This window comes from Podarcis bocagei (assembly GCF_964188305.1).
Source record: "Podarcis bocagei genome assembly, chromosome: 9".
Taxonomy (NCBI): domain Eukaryota; kingdom Metazoa; phylum Chordata; class Lepidosauria; order Squamata; family Lacertidae; genus Podarcis; species Podarcis bocagei.
This window is the reverse complement of record NC_138134.1, coordinates 19,303,688-19,316,203: the sequence shown is the minus strand read 5'-3', so window position 1 is coordinate 19,316,203 and position 12,516 is coordinate 19,303,688. Positions and strand designations below refer to the sequence as shown.

General features: G+C 40.2%; 1 protein-coding gene across 5 annotated transcripts in view; it reads right to left on the bottom strand.

Annotated features, from left to right (window-relative positions):
* CORIN (corin, serine peptidase) overlaps positions 1 to 12,516 on the bottom strand; it is a 118,467-nt gene that overhangs the window by 8,573 nt on the left and 97,378 nt on the right. For all 5 annotated transcript variants that reach the window (XM_081208743.1, XM_081208742.1, XM_081208746.1 and 2 more), the window contains exons 17-19: positions 4,216 to 4,338; positions 3,633 to 3,682; positions 1,913 to 2,087 (exon numbers count right to left, since the gene is read on the bottom strand). In XM_081208743.1, the coding sequence (XP_081064869.1) occupies positions 1,913 to 2,087; positions 3,633 to 3,682; positions 4,216 to 4,338 (348 nt within the window). The remainder of the gene's footprint in view (positions 1 to 1,912; positions 2,088 to 3,632; positions 3,683 to 4,215; positions 4,339 to 12,516) is intronic.

Genomic DNA, 12,516 nt, shown 5'->3' with positions numbered 1-12,516 from the left:
TGGCATTAAAACTGCCTTGTGCACTATGTGGACTAATCTATGATGTGAGAATTACTATGGGAGTGTTGATTCTTCTAGACATTTTGGCAGGCTTTCAATAGTGTTGATCATAGTACAGCATAACTGTATAACCCTTGCCCATGTTCCACTTGAGGACATAATCTTTCCTTCTAGAATGTTTCCAGATCCTTAACTCTGAGTCACAGTGCACTATGAGGAGATTACACTGCACAATAATATATAGGGGGAATAGTATTGAGACAACAGACCAGAGAACAAAAGAATGCACTATTCTGTAAAACAATGAAGAAGAAATACTGATTATTATGCAGATTGCTACAGAATGAAGAAGGACTGAATGAAACAGTATTCAAATCAAACCAGCAACTCAGTTATAATGTGAGATTAAAATGTACCAAATATGGATAAAAGGGAGATAGAGAGAAATGTCAGGCAAGCAAGCGGAGCCTAATTGGTATAATGAAGGGAAATAAGTGTGTGCAACAGCATGGCTAAACTTAGAAATGGGAGACAAGAGAAAGAGCAGAAGTGGAAAAGGAAAGAACTATGAACAGATACAGAAATTGCTCTATTATAGATTCTGTAACTTCTCTCTCCTCTCTTTTTTAAAAAAAGCATTTACACAGCAGATGCCACACAAGTTGAATAAATCATTGGTATCTACAGAGTTTGAGATGCAGGCAATACTGAGACAAACATATTAATGGACTGCTTGTCCATCCGCAAACAGAACTAGTGTTTCAAATGCCTTTAAAGTGTTTGATTTTGACACAAAGGCTATTAATAACATGGCATGCAGAGGCTGGAAAGTCAAATCGTAAAGATATTTATCTCCTCAGAGATTTGTTCCATTTTTCAATCCCCTGAGCCCAAACAAGGAAAGACTTTTCAATTTTAAATGCATATCCTTGGGCCAATAAAAAGTCATGTTGTGAAAGTGTTATCTAATAACAGCAAACTAACCATGCATTTAAAAAATCTCAGACATCATATTATGAGTGCTGCGTTTCAAAGTGATGTTTATAAATGATAGTCAGCATGTGATGTTTCTGAGTGTGAGGGGCAATCATAACTGTACTGGATTTATAATTCAGGAATTAATAGGGGGATAGTAAATCTCCCTCTTCCTACAGTTTGGGTTACTGTACAAGCTAGAAGACATATTTGCTGCTCCACCCACTTTTTGACGTTAGTTCCACTCACCACACTCACATACCAGCCCTGGAAAGTTACCCATGAGGAAATGCTTCTAAATGCAAGCTGGGATTAGTCACCGGAGAAAAGCAGTTTTCAATAAAATCAGTGTAACATTTGTATTACCTCTTCCAGCCCACAGGGTTTAATCCATGTGACCGATGAACATTGTGCAACACCAGTTTAGGAATGACATATGTGCCTCTAACAAAGCATTCAAGGGACGCGGGTGGTGCTGGGGTCTAAACCACAGAGCCTAGGACTTTCCGATCAGAAGGTCGGCAATTCGAATCCCTGCGACGGGGTGAGCTCCCGTTGCTCGGTCCCTGCTCCTGCCAACCTAGCCATTCGAAAGCACATCAAAGTGCAAGTAGATAAATAAGTACCACTCCGGCAGGAAGGTAAATGGCGTTTCCGTGCGCTGCTCTGGTTCGCCAGAAGCAGCTTAGTCATGCTGGCCACATGGCCCAGAAGCTGTACGCCAGCTCCCTCGGTCAGTAAAGTGAGATGAGCGCCGCAACCCCAGAGTCGGTCACGACTAGACCTAATGGTCAGGGGTCCCCTTTACCTTTTACCTAACATTTGTATTACCTCTTCCAGCCCAAAGGATTTAATCCATGGGCTTGCTGAACATTGTGCAACACCAGTTTAGGAATGATTTATGTGCTTCTAACAAAGCATTCTCAGCACCACTCACCCTTCAAAGCAGTGTGCCACAGTCAAGACCCATTTCTTTGCAATGAGGACACAGCCACATATATGCCCACTTGGCTCACTCTGCAGGGAGCACTGCCAAGGCCATCGTCCTGGGCGACTGGTCCTGCCACCAAGGATCCTCTTGCTCATGCGAGCTGCAGGGCGACGGCCACAGTCTGTTAAGAAACATATGAAGCATTTTGCTGCTAAGGACCAGAATATTCAGTTGGCCACAATATGCTGAAGAGCCCATCTGAGGAACAAGGACTCCTCAGCAGTAAAATGAAGACTTATGAATAAGCTACTCCTCATGAGTAGACCAAATCTGCATGCAGACGGCTTGCAGCTGTGTTCTATATAGGGAACACCCAGTTCAGCTGCAAGCACAGTGTGCCGGAACAACATATTTTCATCAGTTCCCTGATTTGCGTTTCCCTGCCACTTAGGTGCTCACTAGAATACACACACATCATGCTTAGACATCAGACTGTTTCTGGACCTTGTTTCTTGTACTTCCCAGGTATTTGGATTCTGGACCATGGACGTAGCCAAGGGAGGTGGGGGGCAGCTTCCCCCCCCAATCATTTAAATCAATAAAAATACTGAGGTTCTGCTCCCCTAACACAAATCCTGGCACACCCATGTGTACCACCTGAAATACAGTGAAATAATTTGGTAGTGTGGTGTCATCTTCAGAATTAGTCACTTTAGTGCTCACCCTTAACGCTAGATCATTTATCTCTGTAAACACCATATACTTTGCTCCCTTTTTGGGGGGGGGGGTAACTATCTCAATTAAGCCCCAAGGTCTGCAAACTCCCAAAGTATGTCAATTGACAAATATTATGTGTCTTTTGTCAAACTATTTATGAAGCCAAAATTACTCCACCCATGCACAACAAGGTCTCAGTAGACTTGGGGTAACCTCAGTTTTCAGAAACACAAAAAACATTAAGGAAGGAACCCCCAACACACAATAATGAGAACCAAGTGTGCTCAGTGACACAGAATTCTGCCTGAGGGGGTGAAACTGAAAACTTAGGAGGAGGCAGAATGGAAAAGAATAGTGGAAGAAGATATTTAGAAACAGAGGGAGTCATCACATTGTCAGGGTAGGTCATTTTTTGGTTCACAATGAAATGCTGATTTTAGATGTCCCAAGGGATGGAAGTGAGAGGTGTCCGTAAATATCAACAGCAAATTAATCAAGGATATTAACCAACAGGGAGTGGGAACAGAATGAAGCATCTAAGAAGCAGGTATGGCTGAAGAAGAGGAGCACTCTACATTGCAGCATTTTGTTGTAGGTCCCACTAGTCAATGGCTATTAGTAATGATGGTCATATGGGACACATGGGCACTAAGTCACTGAATGCAAGTTTCTAGGGAGTCACAGCAGAGCTTCCTCATGGGTTGTATCCAACCAAGTCATAGTCTGAGCAGACCCACTGAAATCAGTAGACTTGACCAACTTAAGCCTACTGATTTCAATGGGTCCATTGGATATACCCTGTTCCCTTTAAACCCTAATTGTGGGCTTCTTGGGAGGAATCTGTTTCCCACTGCATTAAGCCAGATGTTGGTCTAGGTGGATCTTTCAAGGAAATTCCTCGACTCTTAAGCAGCCATGTGTATTCTTAGAAATCAGTGGGACATGTTGGTGATTTCCAAGTTACCTACCCAATTTCCTTCTTCATAGTTAGATAAGTTATGTAGCTTACCTTCTTTGGTGCAGAGAAGGGAAACCATACTCCTGCTTCTGCATGGCAACCTACAGACAGAGATACAAAACTTTTGTGAAGAACAGGGTTTTTACACATACACTCCACCTGTTTATATAAGCACATGGATCATTTATCCACTGAATTTCTCTTACAGGCACCAATCGTCTTCCTATCTCATTAAACAAAGTACTTCAAAATTGGAGAGCTCTTGATTTTTAGAAGCAATATTTTTGTATTTAATTTATACCAGCAGATTACGTGAGTTTGATCTGGCAAACATCCCTACATTAGTTTTATCACTGTCAAAGAGATTTTGGAATCTGCTTATAAAACTTTCAGGTGGCTTTGTATACAAAGTGTTTAAGTGTTAAAAGGAATGTGAAAGGTCACATTTCTGACATGAACTAATAAACTATGAATTTGAATCCTTCAGTGTGAAATTTGAAATTTTATACAGGCATTCAAAATACCAAGTGTCAACATCTAAATCCCCAAAGTTTCTGGTTTGAAAAAAATTACCGTTTTTAAAGCATAATTTCATTTTCACTCTATCTACAATAGAAGCACAGCTATTTCTCACCCTTTCACCAAAAGGGCCTGCAATGTGGATATATTTTTTGTCTCCCAGTCAGAGTGTAGATTTAGCCATTTCTCATATGGTGGCTGCTCATACTTTGGGACGATTTCTGTCACAGGTGGCCCCCTGAAATAAACACACATTGAAGGTAGCTTAGTACATTTGTTGATATTAGAATCTGAAACTTTTTAATGGAAAGAAAAAGGATGCCTCAGTTGCAGAGGAAATGTATTCCATGTGCACTCCATGGAAAACCCTTATTGTTGCTAAAGCTGAAAGCTCATCATTACCATGTGCTCACTGCTTAGTATATAGGGTATTTGGACACCAGAGCCATTACCACCAGATGCTTTCAGCATAGGCAGGCAGAGGCTATATGTAAAGTGCTTTTAAACATTATCCTCCCTGTACACAGGGTTGGCACAAGTAAGGGTTTTTCTGTGGCCTTCAAATGGGATAAGTAATTTCTAAGACAGCTCTCAAACAGGCAATTGAATTATATCCTACTTCTGCATATGCTTCAGGGAGAGATTTTTCCAAAGTTGGACCAGATAACATTTTATTATATTATTACAGAGAATATGTCTGACTTCCAGAAGAAGAAATGAGACTTGGAAATGGAAATTGCAAGAGTTCTCTCTAGTGGCTCAAAGCATAGCTCATTTTTCTTTACATCTGTCTAATGCATTACTGTTTTGTTATAATGTTAATGACTGCATTCAGTGTTTGTGGTCTCCATGGATTTCTTCTTCCTGGCCATTCTTCCCTTACCCATTATGTGTCTGTCAATCTAATTCCCACTGCTTTTCTAATAAGATATTATCAGGCATATTCATAGAGAGCAATGCTTCCCCCCTTAAGCTGATCAAGGGAACTATTCAGATAGAAGAATATCTCAGATTGTATTGAAATCCAGAATCTCTTTTTAAAAAGGCTCAGAAGCAAATAATCAGATCTGGCAAGTCAGCAAGTCCAGTTTCTGCATCCCTTTGGGTTTTGGGTAACTAAATTTTCCTTCTGTATTCAAAGCTCTCTATTACAAGGCTATTCGTGCAAACACTTAAGCCCTAAGGGATGCTATTGATTCATCAGGTACTAACATTTCACTAAATTATTCATTCTCCCTTTGTGATCCCCCAAATCAGTTAATTCACACCTGGAAGGGGCAATGAGATCCAGTCTTTAAAAAAAAATCCTTAAAAGATTTCTCTTAATATATTTTGTCAGGCAGATGTCAAAGTTGAATTTTCAATAGAGCATAATAAAGTCATGCTAAATAATTTCCACACCACTCCAGAATACGGAATCATTTTGTTGATAAAAGAAGTTGTGGGCCCAGGTGCAATGGAGCCGTGGTGGGGAGCACAGGCAATAAATCAATACCAGGAGGCATGTGTCAGATTTAAGTTGGCCACTACTTTATTGATTACAGATGCAAAGTTTTGGTGAAGGCATTGGACATGGATCCAACGATCCACCAGCTAGCAGATGAATTGGAGTTAACCAAATTTAGGGGTCTGCCTATGACGTGAACCGCATCCATAAAACCCATTTGATAGCTAGTATAGGCACCGTGGCCCTTCAGCCTCTGAGCTGGGTGTCTGGAAAAAAGTGCCTCCCTCTAAGATCCCTCAGGGAGATTTCCCCGTTGAGCAGGGTAGGTGGGCCCACCTCCCGGCTGCCTCTCTTGCTTCAGCCAAAGCCTGTTCTGCCACTCAAGTTGGTTAGCTCCGACAACTCACCACCAAACTTACTCCACCTGCAACCAATCCAACAAGCCATTGCCGGTTGCAAATTAAGTGCTCATCATCTGGTTTGAACACGGTCCCATCATTATGTATGATTTCAGGGTGTGTACCCAGCCTTCTGTCACGGGCCTACACTATCCACCACATCACTCTGTCCCCTTTCCTTTGCTCTCTATTTACTCAGGTGGGCCTGAGGCCTCACTCATCAACTTGGACCAGATGATTGTCATGGTGGGGTATTTGGAATGTAAAATGTTTATGGCCATGATAGCGATTAAGGAAGCTGCTCCCAGTGAAAGGGGGGGAAATAGGACCTATGCCTAGCCTACGTTCAACTATGCCAGGTTCTTGGCTAGGATTAAGAAAGACCTATTAGTGCCACTTTTCACACTGCAGTTTTAGCTGTACAAAATACAGAAAACAGGAATACAACAAATGTGTGTTTGCAAACTTTGTATCCAATATATGCACTCATTTAGGAGCTCTGGTTGGCAACCTGCTGATAGCGGTTTTGGTGGCAAATGTGGGTTTGCATTGACATAATGCACCATCCTGCCACTGGCTGCCCTTATACACCACAGCCACTGCTTCACCAGCACCCCACTGCCAACTGCCCTTACCTGAAAGACTGCTTCCTCCAATATGTACCTACTCAGACCTTAAAATCCTCCTTGGAGGCCCTGTTCCACATGGCCACACTGAATGAAATGAGGTGGGTAATCATCAGGGAGAAAACTCTTTCAGTAATAGAACTCTACTGAGACCTTTTAAATAAGTTTTGCAGTCTGGGCCTCTCCGTTTTTAAATATGTGGTATTATATTGTGGGTGACTGTAGTGTCTGCTGTATTTCTTTAGTTTTTTATGGTTTTACAGTGGTACCTCTGGTTACGTACTTAATTCATTCATTCCAGAGGTCCGCTCTTAACCTGAAACCATTCTTACCCTGAGGTACCTCCGGAACAAATTAAGTACTTAACCCGAGGTACCACTGTATCGTTGTTGCTGTTGATATTATTCACACTGTGACACTGCAATTTTAATTAAACTTAATTAATGAATCAATTAGTAAGGGCCAATTTTTATTGGTGCATTTAAGACTTAGAGGAACACTTGTATATTTTTACAAGGCCATCTTAGCCCTGATATGTAAGTGAAATAAGCTATGAAAAAGCAAATGTTATTAAATACTGCTTTTTGTTTATTTAATTGTAAGTGATCTTCCATATGGAGTTTTGGGTGATTATTTAAACATAACCAATCAAATAATTCAATGGTTAGAAGAGAGATGATTAATGAACTAAAAAACATCTACTCACTTAACAATATCTAGAACCTGATAATATATTTTTAAGAATGTTACAACTAGCCATGTACTTGTTTGTATCTATTAAATCTATATATCCTTCCCTTCCTTCCCACAGAGCTCAGAGTAGCATTTAATTTATGCATTTAACAGGTCCAGGGAGTCTGCTTCTGTGAAGAGTGCACCACTGGAATAGGAAACTCAGGCAGCAGCACAAACTACAACTTCAATGAACAGCGATTTCTGTTTTCACGCTTATCACCAACATCACTTCCCATGATGAGAAAAGCTTCAGGGTTATGACGGAAAGGCTAATTGTCTGGGTGGATTTGCGACACTCCACTAAAGCAATGAGAAAGGAAGCATGAGTAATTCACACTTCCTCTGTCAGCTGTTACACAATCCAAAGAGCTGGAGATGCATATGCATCCCATGAGGAGATGCCAAATCACTGGTGGTTCCTTTCCAACTAGTTGAGTACAATATCTGAAACCATCCTCTGTACCTGCTGAACAGGCAACTGAAAATGGATTAGAATTGCCCTGTAAAGGGCTGATTCACACATACCTATTGATGTATTGAAAACCATCATTGTAGACCCTCCAAGTGTCCCTATTTTCCAGAGACGTCCCTGATTTAGAGAAGCTGTCCTGGTTTCTGATTTGATCCTAGAATGCCCCACTTTTCCTTAGGATGTCCCTATTTTCACTGGAGAATGTTGGAGGGTATGGAATTATCCAACCCCCGAGCCATCTGAAGGCAATCTTGTATAGGGAAGTGGTTTTTTAAAATGTTTAATGTTTTATTCTGTTTTTTTTTTTTTGTATGTTAGAAGCTGCCCAGAGTGGCTGAGGCAACCAAGTAAGATGTGTGGGGTATAAATAGTAAAATTATCATTTTGGAATGGGACTTCCCTATTTTCATTGGAGAAATGTTGAAGGATATGTCCTTGGCTGTCTTGCATGTATGAACTGAGTAATCACAGATCATATGTTGTGGCAAAACAATCACAACCCCTCAAATTCAGTGCTTTTCCATGGATTCTGTTCACACATTCAGGTATGAATAATCAAGCCCTCGTTCACACATGCATGTACATCACTTGATTTTTCTACATTTGATAACTGGTTGTTGAATGTTTCTCAGCTCCATTGAAAAATACAGCATTTGAGGACATTTGAAGTTCTAGCTGTACTGTTAGATCTGAGATGGCCCATGCAAATGAATGGACATGTGTGAACCAACCCCAAATATTGAATAATCAAGTGATGAGAAATCAAGGGAAGTAAATGTAATCTGTTTTGACACAGTCTTCATAACTACAGTCAACACTGACTGCAGAATAGGTTGTTTTAGATGCTTGATTGCATAAATAAACAAACAAACACTCTTTTTCGCCCTATAAATTTCAATTTTTAGGTCAAAATTAATGACACGAGACTTGATATATATCTGTAGCAAGCAATTTTTTCCAAACAGTGCTCCTCCTCAGCTGATATAATAATAAATTTACTTCTGCAGAAAATACTTCTTAAAATCCTCCAAGTTCCTTAAGGGGCACCACTACACTCTGCAGCTGATCAAAATCTATTTCTCAGTTTCAGCTAGATTTATTTTAGAATGATTTAAAACAGGTACTAAGCTTTTACCAAGCACACTGCAGATTAATGAACAAAAGTGATATTTTGGCAAGGCTTGTATGTCAGAGCAGCCAAATGGAAATATTCTGAGCAGAACTGGTGGAATGAACAAGATTCAGGTCCTCCCTTTGGATGTTATTGACTTCATGGCTTATTGATCATACATTTCTCTGACATATTAAATAATTAGTTCTGCAAGAGCGATCTAGCATATTGCACATGGTGAACTGTTTATTGCCTGCAGTTAGCGTGGTATAGTTTGTTTTCTTCTACTCTTCATTTCTGAAGTTTGGAATTAGGGGAACTTAAAAAGTTTGTACTCCATCCAAAGTCATTACAAGCTGAACCTAACCTCCAATGAAGTTCTGGCCTTCTAGTAATGAGTTCACAGACATCAACAGAAGCCCCCTCCCCAGCTGTTTCTTTCCCTTCCACCCAAAACAGGCATGGCAGTGACAAGGACAATGTAAAGCCCTGCAGGAGGCCTTTCTTGAAGAACTCCATTTCCCCCTCGCACCAGAAACGGCAAAGACTCTCCTCCTGCAAGAGAGGGGAGTGGTTGTGGTCGGGAGCCAGACTCCGCCTCAAGCAGGGGGTGTTAGTCACCTGGCTGCAACCAGGTGCCTGCGAGGGGGGGTGTTTAGCAGCCCAAATTGCTGCGGCACCAGCCTTCCGTCCTCACTTTTCGTCCACATCTCAGCCAGGTGCCAGGGACTCTGGGAATCTATGTTTCTTAGGGTCCATGTTCATAATGCGATAAACTGCTACAGAGGAGAACAGTCCCATTGGGATTACTGTGGTTGTCATGAGTAAGTTTGACCAGTAAGACATGAAATATGGGAATGCTGGTATATATAGTCTAGGATAATATGACAAATTGGTTTTGAGAAAGGGGTGCGTCAAAGAGAAATGTTATGTAGTGTAAAAAGAGAGAGTTACACTAGAAGCAACATAACATTTTACAGAAGGCAGCAACTCAGATGCATATTGTCCTACAACTTCAGAACAAGTATTATGTGGCATCTGTAACGGTGCCAGTTCTGCAGATCAAAGTGCTGGAATGGACACATGTGGGGAAAGCTGCTTCTTAGATGCTGCTTTTGTATCTGCCACTTTCATATTTAAACACCACAATTTCTTTTTCATATAGTACATGAGATGCGTAGAAATATGAAGTATAAGGCTTTGGATCAAAGTGCACAGAGAGCAAGTTTTGTGATTCTTTCCTCCACAGTTTTTTAAAAACAAAGCAACCTGGGCAAGGCTGTGTGTGAGCAGAAGACCCTGAATCTTTCTTTCATGAATGAAAAAAGAGCTTTTTTATCATGCATTTATCTGGCATATTTACCACCTGGAGGGCAATTCTGAGCTGAGGGGAAACAGATTTCTCTTCAAGTGCCCTTGTGCTCAGCAAAGGCTGGTGTGCTTTGGATTAAAAAAAAGGAAATAATTCCATATATTGTGCAGTTTGAGCTTAAGAATAAACAGATAAACTATTAAAAGCAACTGTAGGCTGATGTAATTCAGACTAGTTGTAGTAGTACACATTATAATGTACTGGTTTTGGAATAATAGTTTTGGAAAACTTAACACACTGCTAAGCAATTGGTAACATTCAGAGAATGAAATGAATCCCACTGAAACCCAGTAGGGAAGCTATTCATGCAGGAGTAATTTCCACATGGTGTTTTCTTTTTTCTGGAGTAGAAACTGCATGCAGAATGGAAGCAGATGCACATCTGCATTGCAATATAATTTATGATGCAAGGCCTCTAGCACAGACCCTGTTGTTCTACAATGCAAATGAGGTTCTGCATTCTATCTACACTGGAATTTAGATGGGAAAGTGTGTTGACCATTGCTGCTGGGAGTAGCATGGTTGCAAATGACTATATTTGAATAGGAGCTAATTTAGTGCAGCTAAATTTGCAAAAGAATTGGAACGCATTTAGCTAACATGTCTAAAATAACTGATTTTAAGTGCCCCAGAACCTCTGGTACAAAGCACAGTTGATAAAACTCTTAGTGGCTGACATTTAAGACACCTTTGGGTGATTTTTGAGAACATCCACATGTACATGAATATCATGCTTCACATGCATTTGGTAAATCAGTTGTTGTTTTACCATAGCAGACTAAATTACAGGTTGCTGTACTATTTATTCATTACACAAGGTGCAGGAAGTCAGCAATATAATATAGACAGTATAGCCCATGCAGAGCATGCTTTGATCCACACACCTTCAATACCTATGAGAGCTTTGCTCAGTTAAAACTCTACAAATGCAGCATTTAGAGCCTGCACTGTTAGAAATCGTCAAAATACAAAACACATTTTTCTTCTTCCTTGATATTTCTGAGAAGATGGCATACCACTAAAACATTCTTCTATTCTCTCTTTTGATGAATGTCTTAGCAGCAGTTAAGAAAACATGCAAAATAAGTAAATCCATAAGCCAGGTCAACTCACATACAGCAACAAATTCCACCATTCATCATACAGTTTCTTTTTTTTTTTTTAATAAATTTTTATTGGTTTTACAGCATTTTTTTAAAAAGAACAAACAAACACAAAACAAAACAAACATACAAAATGCTTTCAAAGATATTTTCATAAACCTCTTTTCTTGGACTTCCCCATACCCCCCCTCTCTGCATCCCAGTGTCCATATTTGAACTAGCAACTCCCAGTTGTTACTTTCTAATCTCTGTCATCTTAGTCCTCCTTTATTATCTAACCTTGTATCCCTGTACCCTGTTACTTCTAGCAACCACAACATTTTAACATTCGTTGAGTTTGTAGTAGTCCTTAAGATAGCTCTTAAATTTTTTCCATTCTTCTTCCACCATCTCTTTACGTTGGTCACGGATTCTGCCTGTCATCTCTGCCAGTGTCATATAGTCCATCACTTTCATCTGCCATTCTTCCAGAGTAGGTAAATCTTGTGTCTTCCAATACTTTGCGATGAGTATTCTTGCTGCTGTTGTGGCATACATAAAGAAATTTCTATCTTTCTTTGTCACCAATTGGCCGACAATGCCCAAGAGAAAGGCCTCTGGTTTTTTGGAAAATGTACATTTAAGTACCTTTTTCATTTCATTATAGATCATTTCCCAGAAGGCCTTTATCTTCGGGCATGTCCACCAAAGGTGGTAAAAAGTACCTTCAGTCTCTTTACATTTCCAACATTTATTATCGGGCAAATGATAGATTTTTGCCAGCTTGACTGGGGTCATGTACCACCTGTATACCATTTTCATAATGTTTTCCTTTAAGGCATTACATGCCGTAAATTTGATACCGGTGTTCCATAACCATTCCCAGTCATCTGACATAATGTTGTGTCCAACATCCTGCGCCCACTTAATCATAGCAGATTTAACTGTTTCATCCTGTGTGTTCCATTTCAACAGCAAGTTATACATTCTAGATAAATTCTTAGTATTGGGTTCTAGCAATTCGGTCTCTAGTTTTGATTTCTCCACTTGGAAACCGATTTTCCTATCCTGTTTAAAAATTTCCATTATTTGGCGATATTGAAACCAATTTTCTACTTTGTGCTTCAATTTCTCCTGACTTTGTAGTTTAACCTTGTCTCCATCCTGTTCTAA